At 40.4% G+C, this 17,775-nt stretch overlaps 1 protein-coding gene across 3 annotated transcripts in view; it reads left to right on the top strand.

Annotated features, from left to right (window-relative positions):
* The window catches only part of Rapgef5 (Rap guanine nucleotide exchange factor 5), a 257,063-nt gene that overhangs the window by 213,986 nt on the left and 25,302 nt on the right, over positions 1-17,775 (top strand). For all 3 annotated transcript variants that reach the window (XM_008841456.3, XM_029567584.1, XM_029567583.1), the window contains 4 exons: positions 2,122-2,271; positions 5,561-5,658; positions 9,740-9,862; positions 11,997-12,175. In XM_008841456.3, the coding sequence (XP_008839678.1) occupies positions 2,122-2,271; positions 5,561-5,658; positions 9,740-9,862; positions 11,997-12,175 (550 nt within the window). The remainder of the gene's footprint in view (positions 1-2,121; positions 2,272-5,560; positions 5,659-9,739; positions 9,863-11,996; positions 12,176-17,775) is intronic.

Below are 17,775 nucleotides of genomic sequence, written 5' to 3'. Positions count from 1 at the left end.
TTGGATCCCCTAGGACTGGAGTTACAGACAGTTGTTAGTTGCCATGTGGGTACTGGGATTCGAACCCAGGTCTTCTGCAAGAACAGCCAGTGTTCTTAACCACTGAGCCATCTCTCCAGCCCCCCAAGGATATTTTTAATTTGGGAAGCAAGAAAAGGAATGTGTGCACTGAACCCTTTTCCATTCTTGGACAGAGGTATAAAATGTACTGAAACTCAGCCTTTTCCTCCCTTAACCTTCTTCTGGCTCTGGCAGCCCATGGCCCATAACTGACCATAAGGGCCACCAAATTCAGTGTGTAGGATTTGAGCTGAGCCAGTCCCTGAGATTTACAAAAGAAAACCTGGATGGAATGGTGAGAGGAAGGGTGCGATTGAAATTCTTTGGAGACCAGGCAGCCTGTGGCATACCCAGAGTGTACTCAGTGCTTCTTAGATGATGGGACTCATAAGCGCCATCAGGGGAGGGGTTCATTCACTCAACCTGAGGGGAAAGGCTTCTTTAGCATCATGAAGGTGTTGACGTGCTTTTCTATGGGAATGTTTTAGACCAGGACCTACATGGTAGCAGAGGCTTCCTCCTATTTTGGTAAAGATTAAGTCAAGTGAAGAGCTGAGAAACAGTGAATTGAAATGACAGTGCTACTGTAACCCTGAGACAGTTTTCATTCATATTTCTCCATATGCTGACATTCAAGGTATAGACGTTTAATATTTGCTCAGCTTTTTGAACTGTTCTAAAACAGAATGTCACACATTTCTCGGTTCTGTGGTGTTTGTGTATAATGCCACCGATAGAAAGAGTTCTGTTGCATGACACTAGCTGTCATCTGCCCAAGTAAAAGAGCAAACTCAATTACCTTACCTCCTAATTTGTTAATTGCTGGCCTTCCTTGTCCATTTCTCTTATAATTTAATTGTATAGTTTACTGAGTGTTGAAAAGCTCAGTATTTCCAGGCCCCTGGTCCCTTTTCATTCGCCAGTTATTAACCCAGGATTAAACTCACCTTCCATTTAGTGGTTTATAGACTGGGTCTTTGCTCGAATCTTCATTTTTCTATGGAAGGGGAAAACCTTAATTTCTCTCTCATACGAGTCTGATGACAAAATGTAAAACAATTATTTGTTAAACTGTTGATTTGGGGACACGCCTAACCAAAGCAAATCCTGTCATGTACAGGACAGGGAGTGTGCTTGCTTTGAGTTCTATGGCAGCAGCTCACACTCAGGCTTCTGCTGCCTTTGCATTTCTGGAAGAATATCCCAGGATTTACTTTTGTGATGTCATTCGAATAGTACATAAAGCTTCTCTAGAGGTTGCATTTGTTGTCTTGTTTACTCTAAAGAAACTAGTATTTCATATGCTAAGAAAAGCAGTTAAGAAGCAGTACATCAGCAATGTCCATTGAAACCGTTTCTGCTGTACAATTCATAAAGAAAACAATTTTTTTCTGGGACCGTTCACCCTGATAGTGCTAATGCTCTAATAATAATTATTAGCACTGCAGACAATAAAAAGGAAATTTAAAAGGCTAGAAATGTGGCCTCCTTTAGAAACTCATCATCACTTAGATAATGGAGTGGGGTTGGAGGCTCATTCTTAAATGGCTGAGGAAGTCGAACACAGAAACCAAGGCATGTCACAGATTTTTAAGCTTATGAGAATTCTAATAGCAAATATGCTGTTCTTGATTGGACCGCTGAGACCATCCTGAAATGGAGTGTAAAGTAAAAATTTATGAGTTAGACATTTTAATATGCTGCTTTGGGAGATTATAGCAGCTCTCAAGGAAAGGATTCAAAAGTACAGTCTGTATAGCAGTTTCCAGTGTCTGCTGGCCAGGTCTAATGCAGGCACATGCTGGTATGACCCAGGGATCCCTTGTAGTGTGGGAAGCCTAACAACTCCTGCCGGTTCACCAGTGTCTAAATCTCCTGTGTTTGCAAGCATATGCTAGCAGGCTGAACTCTCAAGGATTCCTGTGTATCATCAATGTATCTAACTGTACATGCTTTATCCTCTAAAGACAACAGCAAGGGGAATGCCTTGATTTGGGGAAAAAAATCTGTACGTCATGACTCCAGTTCTCTGATTCTGAACTTTTCTTTTGATTTGTGCAGTTTTTTGCCATGTGTATATAACAGAGCACTCCTATGTCAGTGTTAAGGCAAAAGTTTCTAGTACAGCCCAGGAGATCCTGAAGGTCGTGGCTGAGAAGCTCCAGCGTGCAGAAGAGGATCTAGCTCTGGTAGCCATTACCTTCTCTGGAGGTAAATTGTTTTCTAACCTTGAATATTAATCTTTTACTAGATAGGCTCCAAAAGGAGAGAGTTGACATTTTTGTAGAGTGGGCACGCTGCCTCTCACTTCTGGGTCTATAGCTGGATGACCACAGTTACAATATGAAGCTGCCTACCAGAGGTGTTTCCATGACAACAGTGGGGCATCAGTGGATACTGAATTTCTTCCCCAAGAACTGAATAGGAAAACATGCTAGTGTTTTGAAATGTATTATAAAGTGTTTGACTATTTTTTTAACTCTAGATAAGCCTTCTATCTTTGTATTTAAATTAACTTCAGAAATTGTTAAAGGATGAAATTACTATAAAAAAAAAAGAAAATGATGGTCTTGAACTAGTCATCTCGCTGACTGACAGTTTAATGCTTAGACTCCCTTTTAGAAGAAAGGAAACTGTACAGTAAGCAAAAGCTCACAAGGCAGTGCTCTCTCAGGTGATGTGTAAGTGAGGCCTGGTAACAGCTTTTCCTGCTGGGCCTTATTTATCCTCAGAGAAAGCTTTATTGTCTGCTTGGAATAAGATCACACAGATTACAAGCTGACACTATTGATCTGAGCAGCCTGAACAGACCCCTTCGTTTCACTGGAGCCTGTCAGATCTCAATGTCACTGGCCTCCTTCTGGGCTTACAATCTTTATTTAACATCTCATTAACCCTGAGAAAAATTTGAAGAAAGTGACTGAGCATCAGTAGTTGAAAATGGGAATGCTATATGAACTAATCAGCCAGCTGGGCAGCTGGGGGAGGGGGGCAGACATAAGGCATTTCCACTTATCCTCTGTTACTGCTCTGCAGGGAGAAATGAGCCATGGAGTTTCTGAGAGGTTAGAATATTATGTAGCAGTGTGTTGCTTCTCTTGCATTCCTACTCATAGGCAGGTAAAATGGTCCTACAGGTTAGTCCATTATACATGTAAGCAGAGGAAGAGTCCCTCCTCTAACTCTTTGTACATCCTGTCAAAACGTCATCTAAAGTCGAGGGTATAGCTGAGTGGTAGAACATAGGCCTACTATGCATGAGGCCCTAGGTTTAGTTCCCAGGGTGGGGCAAGGCGGGGGGAATCCTTAATCCTGAATTATCTAGGAAAACAAGAATTTGCAAAACTTTTTTTTTTTTTTAATTTTAGCAATAGAGTTATTTATTAAGAAAGGGAAAGCACTCCTAGTAATGAGGATGGGCTTACGAGGAGCTGAGGGAAAAGCATGCAGTCAAGAGCTGTGGTTTAATTTTTAATTTATCTCAGATACACATTGTAGATATTGTATTTTTAATGACCAAAATATTAAATGATTATGAGCAATACTAAACTTCATCGAAGCCATTGTTTGTCTCTCAAGAAAGAACAACTGTAGAGAATGATCCCCTGTACTCAGAATATGCTGGAAGAGGAAAGAGTTCAAGGGAACTCTGCAACACAATTAAGACTCAAGCCAGCTTGAGAATTAGAAGCTGACTCAAGCCAGCCCAGGGCCATGTGAGAATCTGGCCACCAAGGAGTATCTCTTTCACTACCCTGTATCTACTTGAGGGTAGTGCCATTTTCACACTCTTTAAGTTCGATTCAGCAGGGTGGATAGTGACGCTTTATTGTACGTGACCCATTGCCAATCATCCCTAGAAATGCCAGTTTATCCCAGATTATCCACAGATTTGGAAATGTGCCATCATTTTCCATCCATTACGTGGGTTTTGTTGGTTGGTTGGTTTTTTTGGCTTGGGTGTTGGTGATGATGGTCTGTAAGAAGTCTTTTTGCCTGCATCTTACTAATTAAGTAATTTAAATGTTCAAAAATATTTAAATGAGTAGGGGACACAGCTTAATGCATTTTTTTCTCTAGTCAGATACCATTTCACAAATCATGTTTTACTTCTTCAGAAAGAAATGTCACTAAGACTTGGTTTGGTTTTTAAGGAAGGTCTGAGAAATGTTTTGACACTTTCTTGGATTTTCCTAAAAGAAGCAAACTGTTCTTACAGCTTTAGCAGGCCTCTAGCTATTTGGTACCCAGGATAGTTACACGTTTCTGATAACTACCTACCCACTTTTAGTCAGAGGTTAAAATTCAGTTTTAGCCAAGCATGGTGGCACATGCTTTTAATCCCTTCTTTTGGGAGGCAGAGGCAAGCAGATCTCTGTGAGATCAAGGACAGCCTGATCTACATAGCAGGTTCTAGGCCAACTGGTGCTACAGGGAGACCCTGTCTCAAACAAAACAAATTGTTTTAATTTTGGTACTGTAGTAGCAGATTGGAAAGGACTTCAGACCCCACGTGTATAGGACCTTTACTATATGGTAGCAGCCTGCCATTATAGCACTAATGGTCTTTATAATGCTGACCCATTGGGAAGAAAATTATATGATCATTTGTGCACTCTGTATTAACCAGTGATGTTCAAAATAAAATGTGTCATTTAAGATGATGAAGTTACCTGAAACAAAGTATGTAGTTCAGTGTACAAGCTTTATACCTAATTTTAGGGAAATATGTTGATTTATTTTCTGAAAAAAAAAAAAAAAAGAATTGTCAAGCAGATTGGCAGTTTGTATCAAAGGCTTTAAAAATATTTCCTTTCACCTAGTATTTTTATACTGGGAAGTCTTTCTTTAAAAAACTCATGTGTAAGCAGACAAGGATTTATGCACAAGGATGTTGACTTCAACAATATATATTATGGCTGCTACAATAATAGAACCATTTATCAAGCCCTTGTTATGTTCCAGGCCCTATGCTAGTGCTTAACATACATCATGGCATTTAATTTATATGACCCAAAAAAGAAAACCATTAAATGTTCAACAATAGAGGAATGATTAAATTATGGTATAATGGGCTGTTACATAACCAATTAAACATGTCATACATAAATAATTTTGTTAAGTGAGTAAGTGCATATAGTGTAAGGCTGTATGTGGAATAATTGCAAGTGTATATGTATAAGTATGAATGCTAATATATGAGAGTATATGTGGTTATTTTAGAGACATGAATTATAAGTAAGATTTTCTGCCTTTAAACTGTCCTGTGTTTTGAAAGTGACTAAACATTACAGGAAAGCTCAAGGGGGCCACACTCTGTGGGTGCTGAGCAGTAGTATCCCTGATACCACTGGCATCTTTTTAAACTGTGCAAAACTGAACTTATTTACTTAAATCCAAATTATATACTTTTAAATATTTTTCTTGGGCAAGTTTCATTCATTATGTGTAGTGCACAGACTTACTTATGTTTTTAATTACTCTTTATTTTTTAATGAAGAAAAGCATGAATTTCAGCCAAATGACTTGGCCATTTCCAAATCCCTAGAAGCATCTGGTCGGATGTATGTCTACCGGAGAGACCTGGCCGACACTTTGGTAAGAACATTTCCTTGTACTTGAAACACACAAATGGTAGACTCAGAACATATGTGTATGCTTTATAATGAAAAGCATATATCAAGCCATTTCCTCCTCTAGCCACTGATAGGCTTGCCAGATAACATTGATTTGGCAAATCAAATACAGGACCAACTGAAGGAATTCTTAACCCCTCCTAATCTTGCTTCTTTCTGATCACCTGAAATAAAGGATTTGGGATAATGACTCCCTATCCCCTGAGGTCTTAATTCAGTTTCTTCTTTCTTTCCTTCCTTCCTTCCTTCCTTCCTTCCTTCCTTCCTTCCTTCCTTCCTTCCTTCCTTCCTTCCTTCTTTCTTTCCTTCCTTCCTTCCTTCTTTCTTTTTTTTTCTTTTTTACTTTTTTGTGGATGTATGGGCTCTAGATGGAGAAATATTCATGAGTAAGTTGAGAGGGGAAGGGCCTGTCCTTTTGAATGTTCCATTTCCTTGACCAAAGAGAATTGTCATCAGCCTTACTCAAGTGGGATGAGGTTGGTAACAATTAGATGCCTCTGAAGAGTAAGATTTTGGAGAAATGTAACCTTCAGGTTATTTTCTGTGTGGATTTTAAGAACATTTATGACTACAGGAATCTTTGTTATGTGCTGTTTTTATACCTAAAGAACTCTATCTTACAACTGCTTTCTGAAAGGTGGGACTAATTTAGACCCATCATCTAGAGAGAGTAAGCTTTGGCAGTATAACTGAGTCTTCTAGATTTAGGCTCCTTTTTATGGAGTCATCACTGGGGTAGGTTTGCTTTTTTTGGATTTATTATTTATTTGAATGTATGTGTGTCTATGTATGTGTCCGTGTATGGTGGAGGGGTGGAACATGTGTTCCATAGACCATGTAATGAAAACGATAAGTAAAAAGACAGTTTTGGGGAGTCAGTTCTCTGCTTCCAGCATGCAGGTTCTGAGGATTGAACTCAGGTTCTCAAGCTCGACAGCAAATGTCTTTATTTTCTGAGCTATCTTGCTGGCCTTATGTAAAATTATATGCAGGATATCAGCCTAATCATAACAGTAATCAGTGTCTTTCCATACTGATGGCTGGGCATGCATGGCCTGAGAAATTTGCATATTGTGTATCATTGAGCACTCCCAGTAACTCTGGGAGGTTTGGGAAGGCTGAGGAACTTATTTTAGTTTGCAATAGTCAAATAAGGAAGAGTGCTAGGTTTTTAAAAAATATCTTTGACTTATTTATTTTTATTTTATGTGTATGTGTTTTGCCTGCACACATATGTGTACATGTACCACATGTATGCAATGCCCTCACAGACCATAAGAGGGCATCAGATCCCCTGGAACTGGTGTTACTGGGGGTTGTTAGCCATCATATGGGTGCTGGGAACCAACCCAGGTCCTCTGCAGTTGCTGACTCTGAAGCCTCCTGTACCTTCCTGTCTTTAGTAGATACCAAGGAAGAAAGAGAGGGAACCACTTACTAAATTTACATGGGTTCTTTTGTGTTTCCCCTTCCAGCCAGTCAGAGGCCCTGTCTCAATGAAGCAGAACAAGTAAGATACTGCCAGCATTTCTGAGTGAACAATGACTTTGATTCTACCCTTCTCCATGAAAAAAGACAATCTCATATGCAGCTACTATGAGCCTCTTTACATGGAGGAACCCACACTCCTGCTGTCTTCTGTGCTGTCCTCCCTCACCCACATAGCCTCCTGATATAGCCCCCACCCCCATCCCACCCCCCAAGCTTGTTTATACCACTATCCAGGACTTTTTAGAGAGTCTGAGACAGGATCTAGTGAAGTCCCAATAAAATAAACAGGTGCTGTGAGCTATATTCTAAGAAGATTGAGACTCCATTGTTTTTTCCACCAACTTTGGACAGCAATTCACATATTCCTGCAGGAAGCAGATTTAGGAATTTCATCTCCAGAATGTTCTACTTAAAAGAGAACACAATGCGGGAAGACTAGCATTTAAGACTACTCAGTGTACCCACTGGCAGTTGCATATAAATTAGGGAACCTTCTTAGAAATCAAGCCTTAGAGCCATGAAGGAATGGAGTAGAGAAATAGAAAGCATTCCTTGGCCCAGGTAGCAGACAACCTTGAATAACCAAAGGCTAGAACCATGCTAAGGGGGCAATTTTATGGAAAAAATGAGAGGGACAGAAAGCCAAGTTAGCCTGTCCTTATAGCTCCATGCAATTCAGCTGTTAATTCCTAGCCCACTGTTCTCTTGGAGTCTGTTCCATTTTCTGATCCCATACTCACAAAGTCCTGAGCCCTTGGCTTCCTCACCTCAGCACCACAGCCTGTAAGCTTATAGATTACAGAGCTTTTTCTGCACATACTGTGTTCTCTATGGGGACAGAAAGACAGTTTTTGCCTTGACCTACCCTGAAGGGAATCAGCCCTGTGAGAAAGTCTGCGAAGGTCTTTTTCCTTAGTTTTTTGTTCATTTGTTTTTAAAGGAAAACTTTTTCATAAGCACAAAACTTTTAAAATGCAAATTATTTTTCTGGCTAGACACAAGGGTTACACTCTGGCATCCATAGTGCTCCCTTTATCTTACCAGGGTGCCCATGTCATTTATTTTTGCAAAGTAAGTGCCATCCTTTTCTTTATTTTATTTTAATCAGTGCTGGGGATTGAACCCAGGGACCTTGTACATGGTAAATAAGCACAAGCACTCTATCACTGAGCTATACCACTAGCCAAGCCCCATTCTTTTTGTTTTTTAAATCATTAACTTTTCAGTTTCAACCCCTCAAATGAGAAAATGTGCATTTTTCCAATGAAATATATATATATACATATGTATATATATACATATGTATATGAAAATGTGTCTTTTTTAAAAATCTTATTTATTATTTTTATTTTATGTGTATGTGTGTACTGTGTGCATGTAGGTAAGTGCACCAGTGTCATGCAATGCCCACGGAGGTCAGAAGAGGCTGTCGGATCCCCTGGGATGGACCATTGTTAGCTGCCATGTGGGTGCTGGGATTTGAACCCAGGTCTTCTGCAAGAACAACCAGTGTTCTTAACCTCTGAGCCATCTCACCAGCCTGAAAATGTGCCTTTTTATTAGAAAATATCAAATATTTGGGGGAAAGTACCAAATTGTTTTTTAGCAACTTCAACGGTGATGATAGATATAAGGCTGTATTGGCATTTAATCATTTCATGACAGATTTTTTTAAAAAATATTTTATTTATTTATTTTATGTGTATGCATGTATTGCCTGCGTGTAGGCAAGTGCACCCATGTCGTGCAATGCCTGCGGAGGACAGAAGAGGCTGTCAGATCCCGTGGAACTGGAGTTATGGACAGTTGTTAGCTGCTATGTGGGTGCTGGGATTTGAACCTGGGGCTTCTGCAAGAACAGTCAGTGTTCTTAACTGCTGAGCCATCTCTCCAGCCCCTTCATGCCAGATTTTTAAGGATGTTTTGTTACCAACCTCAGAGTGATTAGCCTCCATTTCCAAGGAGAAAACAGTTGTTCCTTAGAATAGATTAGCCACCATGGGCTATAAAGGAAAGAGCTTTTATTTTTACTTCATGTTAGATTTTTTTTCACTATCCAAGGACATTGTAATAAAGTTTGTAAATGTGTGTCTGGGATGAGCCTGAAACGTGTTTCCTGTAAAAGCCATGTCTGTCTTTATTGAAGTGCACTCTGACATTTCTTTTGTTTGTTTTTATACTAACCCTGCTGGCACATTAATTCTTACCAGAAGCCAGAGTGATTCCAGAGCTTTTGCTTTCATTATGCTGTCTGTCAGGGCAGTGTTTTATAATCAGATTTGTGGGTGTGTGGATGCTTGTGAGCTGGTGGGGGAGGGGCAGCAGCAGGCTAACTCACTGAAGTATCATTGATCACATTCTCCTGCTTCCAGGATTGTTTCTGGAATTGGCTGTAACTCACTGAAGGTGAACAGACCAGGGAAAATATTAAGTGCACTCAGAAAAGATGACTTTTCTAATCTAGGTTTCTAGTGCCTTCCTGTGGGCAGCCAATTCACTGTGAAACATTTGGGAATTACTGAAGATCCATTTGCTTCTTTCTGTTGGTTTAGAACCCTTTTGCAGAAAATGAGGAATCACAGCAAAGGTCGATGAGGATTTTGGGAATGAACACTTGGGATCTTGCTCTGGAATTAATGAATTTTGATTGGAGTCTATTCAATTCAATTCATGAGGTAAGTAGGGAGCAGAAAGATGAAAATACTAATGCTGTTTTAACTGAATTTTTCTTGATGACACTTATTCATGTGGTGATGTAGTTTTGCTAGAATAACATGGTCTAAAAGTGGTGTGGAGGACTTAAAGTATATTGAAAGTCTGACTCCATCAGTATTACTGTTCTGTTGCGGTGATGAAATACCATGACCAAAAGCAACTTATGGAAGAAAGAGTTTATTTCGGATTATGGTTCCAGAGGGATGAGTCCATCATGGTGGGGGAGGCGCGGCAACAGGAGTAGGAAACTGAGAGATCCCATCTCCTTCCACACACAGGAAGCAGAGAGAGCAGGAAGTAGGGTGAGGGTATAAACCCTGAAAGCCCACCCCCAGTGACATACTTCCTCCAACTATACCTCCTACAGGTGCCATAACCTCCCAAAACAGCAGGCAAACTTTTAAATACATGAGCTTGTGGGGAACATTTCCCATTCAAACCATCACAGCATCGTAGAGACGTTAGAATATGTGATCATACTTATTTGCTCCCACTACTATCATATGCTTGGTATAAATTAAGTGTAGATATGCAGTGTTTTATATGCATAGATATATTTATAGACGTGTATGATTTGTGTGTGTGATTATGTATGTATATATGATGCACAATGAGAATAATGAACAATTTTACCTTTGACGTTAACATTTCTATTTATGTATATAGATACACAAAAACATCTATCCTTTTACTTAAGAATATTCCATGAATTTTAGACTGTACTATGAGACTTCAAATATTTTCTTATAAATTTTACATTTTTTAATGGCATGGACTTCTCCCTTGAGAACAGTTTATAATATCTATAAATGATAAGAAAATGCTTCTGGCAGTGAGTAAATTTGGTGGCGGCTATGCACACAGGAATCAGGAGATGAAGAACGTGACAGTTCCCTGTACCCCTATGGTGTGTTTGTTTTGTCATGTAGGGAAGTATTTCTGAAGTGACCTTTCCGTTAAGGGGAACTTCATGCCCAATTTAGGGAGCCTCAGGCTTCTCTTTCATTTTGAAATGTCTTTTTTCATATTTTATCATTAAAACATTTCAACAGTATGAACTGATTTGAGCAAATGGTGAATTCATTCAGGCTGACTGACTTTAGTGGGATCTGCCCCTGCTTAAATAGTAGGGAACATGATTTCCTCCATAACATATATACACTCATTTAAGCACAGATCTCATTAATCACTTTGACTATGATCATTCTCTATAATTACTGGTCTTGCTTGCACTTTTTAAATTTTTGAACCCTGTCCTTTATCTCAGTTTTCTTTATCTTCTCATAATATAGCACTGGTTCTTAAAGAGCAACTACTAAGACCAGAGAGATCAGACCACCTGAGAACTCGTTAGAATTACAAATTTTCAGAACCATGCACAGGCATGGTAGTACCCACCTCTTGTCTCCAGTATTTGGGAGGCTGAGGCAAGAGGATTACTGAGACCACAGTTTCACGATCAATCTGGAAACATGGTGAAAACTAGTCTCAAAAGACCTTTTAGTTACTCCACAGACTACTAATCAGAAATGAGGGAGGAGGCCCAGGAATCTGAGCTTTAGCAGTCCTCCGGGTAGTCTTGAAATTTGATTTCAGTTAGGTCTCATGTGTGCTTGTACTGTAGTAGTGTAGTCCTACCACAGTGTTTGTTTCCTCAGTCTCTTAGGAGCTCCTTTGGGGCCCATGATTTAAACTTTAGAAAGTCCCAAACTTCAGTACTAAAACAGATGTGTTCCTTACATTCTGAAAATTTATTTATTTATTGGGTGCTTTTTTGGGGGGTGTGGGGGATAGATGATCTCCCTGTAGCCCCAGCTGACCTTGAACTCCCTATGTAGACCAGCTGTGGGTCTCCCTGACTCTGCCTCCTGAGTGCTGGGATTAAAGTGTACACCACCATACCTGGCCTGAAAATTTATTTTTTATGTAAGAATTCTGGGTAAGATAAATTATTTTGAATTCGCTACATAGTTGTTTGCTATATTTTCTGTTAATACGCTAATGGTACAGAAGTGCTTACTTGCAATACCTCTTAAAGATGACTGAATTTTGAATTTGCTTGAATGGAGCTAAAAATACATAATTTTCTTTCAGCAAGAACTGATCTACTTCACGTTCAGCAGACAGGGAAGTGGGGAGCACACCATGAACCTCAGCCTTCTGCTCCAGAGATGCAATGAAGTCCAGCTCTGGGTGGTCACCGAGATTCTGCTCTGTAGCCAGCTGGGCAAACGTGTTCAGCTGGTGAAAAAATTCATCAAAATTGCCGCTCAGTAAGTTTCTAGTGGTGAAGAGTGCTGTTTCTCCTCTGCATGAGAAAGCATGGTGCTTTTTATTCCTTGTGATAATGATAAGGGGGAGAATGCAAAGATGTGGCCAAATGGCTGAAAAGGTCTATTCTTGAATATTTATGTCTTTGTATTTGAGGTATTCACATCTTAAAGTAAATGTCAAAATACCAGACTGAAGCACTGAGCTGTATACCTAGAACTTATAACCAGGAGGTGTGCACTCCTACAGTGTAGCTGTCTAAACTGCTGTGACCTAGGAAAATGGAAGAAGATGGTGTGAGGGAGTGTGAGAATCGTGGAAAATTGGGGGCTTCTAGGATTCTGCTCATGGCTGCTTAATGCTCACAACACAAGCTTTTGCAGGCTTATTCATTAAAAGTCCCTGTACTAGCTGGGCCCACCTAGACCCTGGGGGTACCCCATACTCCGCCACTCTGAATATATCTCTCATGCATACCATCTTCCTTTTTGGGTACATGTTGGTTGGTTCTGCCAAGAATCGCTACTTCTATTTAGCAAATTGCTATTATTCTTCAAGACCATTGATCAAAGGTTCTTTCTAGAAACCATACCTGACCTACATGTTTGGGTGAAAGCTCCCTCTGCATACACATACTGTTTACCTTTTAAAATTCTCTTTATTATGTTCGTTAACCTGAACCTGTTTGTATAGGAGTCTTTCACTGAACTCCATTCACTTCCGAAGGACAGGGGCTGTTTCTAATGAATCCTTGTATCAGAGGACCTGGTATAAAACATGGAAAATAGTAGTGACTCCATAAATGTTGGGTAAATGAAATTTTGGTACATTATTAGGAGCCTCTCTTAAAATACCAGAGTGTTGGGTTAGGGAGATAGCTCAGTGAGGAAAGTGTTTGCTATGTAAGTATGAGGATATGAGTTCACATCCCAGGCACCCATATAAAAATTGGATGTGACCCTGTGCTTCTCTAACCCCAGCACTAGGTAGAGACAGGAGGCTCCTGGGGCCTCTCTGGCCAGCCATTCTAACTAAAACAGCAAGGTCCAGGTTCTTTGAGAGACCCTGTGTTAAAAAATAGGTAGAGAACAATAAAAAGAAGATACTGGATGCCAACCCCTGGCCTCCACACAACACAGGCATGGATGAGCACTCTTACACACCCTTGATAAACATTTATGCATGTATATACCAGTATACATACACAGCACAAATACCCCAGTATCCCTTGCATACCTCCCCAGCTCAGGCTAACACTGAGTATCGAAGCCTCCCAAGCTTCCCATTTTTTCTCCTTTTTCTTTCAGGGTAATTTTTATACAAATCATTTTCAAGTACAGTTGTCTCTTGGTTCTGTGTGGGATTGATTTCAAGATCTCCTTGAATACCAAAATCCATGGGTACCCAGTTCTGTTATATAGAATAGTGTAGTATTTGCATATTTAATTTGGACATCCTCTCATCTACTTTAAATCCTCTTTAGATTACTTTTACTGCATAATACAATGTAAATCCTTGTTATGCTGAGTTAGGGAATCCTCCCTCCTCCCCCCCTCCCCCCGTCCCCAAGTCTTTACCGCTCAGTATAGATGCAGCCATGTTGGATTAACTATGTAGTGCAGTGTCTGGGATATAAAGGGCTATACACATTTGTATAGTTTATGCAGGAAATACAAATTGATCAGTTATTATATATGCAGATCTGTACAAGATATTGTGGGGAAATTAGACTGAGTCTACTTAATTCTGCCTTTGAGCTTGTAGGCTGCAGGGGGTGCTCCTGTAGCTCAACCTGCTGCTCAGCCAAGCCAAATGGAGAAGTGTCCTGGTGTGAGACCTGATTCTATCCTGGCTTTACAAGAGGAAAAGCCTGTATCCCGGGGTGTATGAAAGAGGTCAGGAAACACTGGTGAAGGAAGGATCATTTGCTATTCTCTTTGAATTCTGGGTAAGAAGAATGCTCTTATCATGGAGGGTACTCTCTGAAGACAGGCAGAAGTGGCACTGGGGCAGGCAGCCTCTGTGTATATGGTGAGCATGGAGTGGAGGTGGGAAGGAAGTGGTAAGGTACTGATTAACAAAGAGAGATGCAGCTAAGCCAAAAGGGATCCTAAATTTCAGCTGAGTTGAGAGGGCAGAAGGGATCCTTTGAAAGTCTGTGGGCAAAAGTCTGATAGGCTGTTCTTTAGGAAAGCCAGCCTTTTTGAAAGTAGCATACAGACTGCCCAGAGATCCCAGAAGCAAGAAGTCAAAGAAGCATCTGCCTGGGGTCTGCTGTGGCTAGAGGGAAGAGCAGGTAACAGGTCTATATCCTGGGCTGCTGCTTTTGTGCTGAGTGGGTTTTGTTGGTGGTGGTTTGGGTCTTGGTTTTTACTCAGTCTTCTAAAATGGGATCTGAGATTCTTGAAGGTGCAGCTATACTAGATAAAAAGCTTTCTTGCAAATGTAAGTTAGGTGGAGAAATAGGACATTAATTTTCCAAAGAGTAAAGTGATGCTACCCAGCTCCCTTTGGTATAAGATTATATCCATCCTCAGGGAAATGAAATATGTTCGCTACTTCTCCATATAGCGCCATGCTTCTGAATTATTTATGGTAGTGGTCTCTCTCCTAACCCATGGGAGAGAATGCCAACCGAAACAAAAAGTTAAATTCCCATAATCATACTAGTAGGAATAACCAAGGAAAAACAGTCATTTCCACAATCATAAAGTGTTTTCTCTGCCTAAGGCATCCAATTTGCATATTCATGTTTCCTCCTTCTCACCACTCCCATCCCCCACCTCTGTGGATTGGGTGGATTTTATTTCCTCACACAGACAAAGGAATGGTTGCTGGACTGGAATGCTTAGTGTCAGACAGTCTGTTCTTACTGCAAAATGAATGGCAACAGGATTCCAGACCAGAGCAGTATCCAATATCTTTACAGTTCATTTATCTTATTCAGAAATTGTGCCTATATTAATTTTAATTTCTTTTTTATAATAGACTCAGATGTTAAAGCTGTGTGTGCGTGTGTGTGTGTGTGTGTGTGTGTGTGTGAATTGTATGACTAAAAAGAAGCTACTATGGATGGGGAAAAAACTGTAAGGAGATAATGGATAAAAGGTGGGAATCATATCTAAAATTTGGTATACATAAATGATGCTAAGTAAAAACACTTCTGATCATGAAAAATGATAAGATCATTTACTTAAAAGTTCTTGTTTTCAGCTTCAGCACCTGCTGCATGCATGACTTGTGCATTCAACAATTGGATGTGGGCAGAAAAAATAAAAATGAGTAGATAAGTTCTCTGACCTGAATGAACATCCTCTAATAGGGATGAACTAACCCGTAGATCCTCCTTCCTATGGGAAGATATAGGAGTAAGAGAGACTCTCAGCAGAGCAGCTGATATTTCAAAATATTAAGTGAGGAGAAAAGGCTAATTCAAGTCCTCTCAGCCTAGTGTGAGCTTTCTAGGTCCTATGGGAATGAGAGAAGTGAATGACAGAAAAGAGGTACTGAAATCACTACGATAGCCTTAGGTACAGTGACTCTCAGAAGTAGATAGGACTCCAAGTCACAGACAGGAAGTACCTTCCTTCACTATGTTCATGGAAGATGCCAAGCAAGGCCCACCTGGGAGAAAGCTGGCAAGAAACCAGATGAAGGGTCAGCAAGACTGGGGTCCAGGGGGCCTCATGCTTAGGTGTAGGAACTGATGGCTGCACCAAAAGCTGGCAGGACCTGGGGACAAGCCATGCCAGAGAAGGCTCCACAGTGATGCAGCAGCAGGACATATGTCCCTAGATGTCTTCTGCTCTAGGAAACAGTGCCTTTCCTTTAGGGGTAGGGAACTTCCTTCCTGTCTTGGTGTCTAGACATAGTTGGACTGGAGCAGTGTCCCAAGGCAAGCAGCACCTGCCAGAACACAGCTTCTGCTATTTTCCTAGTTACTTTAACAGCCTAAGCCATTTTCATACCTCTGACTGTACATTCTTACTCAAGTGCCAGTAAATATTGTTACAACTTTGGAAGACAGCAATTAGTAGCATATATTAGAACCTTCAACTGACAGGCATAGTGGTACATAACCTGTAATCCTAGCATTGGGGAAAAAGAGGCCAGTGTGTGCTACATAGCAAATTTCAGCACAGCCCTGGCTACATAGTGAGGCTCTGTCTTAAAACAAACAAAAACACTTTTCCTATTCATAGTTTTTGTACCATTATGTAATGACTTAATGTCTGTTAAAAAAAAAATCACAAATAAATAAAAAGTTGTATACAGGAGGATGCTCTCTGCAACACTCTGCAGAGTGAGGAAGAATTGAAAATAGCCTGGTGTGGTGGTGCACGCCTTTAATCCCAGCACTCAGGAGGCAGAGGCAGGCAGATCTCTGTGAGTTCAAGGCTAGGCTGGTCTATATAGTGAGTTCCAGGACAGCTGGGGCTACAGGGAGATCCTGCCTCAAAAAGACCAAAAAAAAAAAAAGAAAATAGCAAAGGCTACTCTAGCAAAAAGAAGTAAGCAAGCTATGAAATGTTCTTGTTTTGTTTCATTGATTGGGTTTTTTGTTTTAATTTTTGTTTTGAGTGGGTCTCATGTATCCCCAGGTTGGCCTTGAACTCTGTGTAGTGGAGGGTGACTTTCTTGTACTTCTGATTCCACTGTCTCCACCTCTTGGGTACTGGGATTACAGGAATGTTCCACCACACTCAGTTTATGTGGTACTGGAGATGGAAACCAGGCTTCATGCATGCTAGGCCAGTGTTCTGCTAACTAAGCCATGTCCCAACCCTGTAATACAATTTTTAAAATTTATTTTTACTTCATGAGTGCTTTACCTCCTTATACATAAGCACACCCATGTCATGCAATGCCCACAGAAGCCAGAAGTGGGCATCAAATCCCAAGGAACTGGAGTTATAGATGGTTATTAGCTGTCATGTGAGTGCTGAGAACCAAACCCAGGTCCTCTGCCAGAGCAGCCAGTGCTCTTAACCACTGAGCCATCTCTCCATTCCTTCTAATACATTATTGATGAAGTATTATGTAGCCCTTGATGCTGAGTGCAGACTCCATAGCACACAGTATCACAGTGTATTGGAAAAGCAGGATCCAGGGATTTCCCCAAATACTTTGCTCTGATTCTGTTTGAAATACTGATGGAGACAGCATGGAAGAGGTGTCATAAAAGGAAGCTAAACCCAAATACACCAAGTACCAGTTTGTACCCCACTCACTGCTAAGCACATTCTCACTTTTCTTGTTTATCAATGTAGGGTAATCTTAATCTTAAAGCCTTACCTTAGAGAAATTGCATTCCAGATTAAGAAATCTAGAAGTCAAGGCTGTTCTGGCTGTCCTGGAACTTCACACTCCCTCCACAGGCTTTGAGTTGTTAGTCCATTAATTCCCTGGGCATGTTTGATGACCTTATGGAGTAAATAATGGAGCTCACCTCGATCTTATTTTTCATTTTAATTTCTTATTTGTATAATGAGAAATAATACAAGTCATATTTTATGCGGTGGCCATTTTGTTGGTAGCAAAGAGCATATGTCTGAATGAAACGAGAGAACTTAGACCTGAGAGTAAGAGGGTCCTGTCAAGA

The sequence above is a fragment of the Nannospalax galili genome, unplaced genomic scaffold, assembly GCF_000622305.1.
Source record: "Nannospalax galili isolate Female #2095 unplaced genomic scaffold, S.galili_v1.0 scaffold158, whole genome shotgun sequence".
Lineage (NCBI taxonomy): Eukaryota > Metazoa > Chordata > Mammalia > Rodentia > Spalacidae > Nannospalax > Nannospalax galili.
The sequence above is the reverse complement of the archived record's forward strand: the minus strand, read 5'-3'. Positions and strand labels throughout refer to the sequence as shown.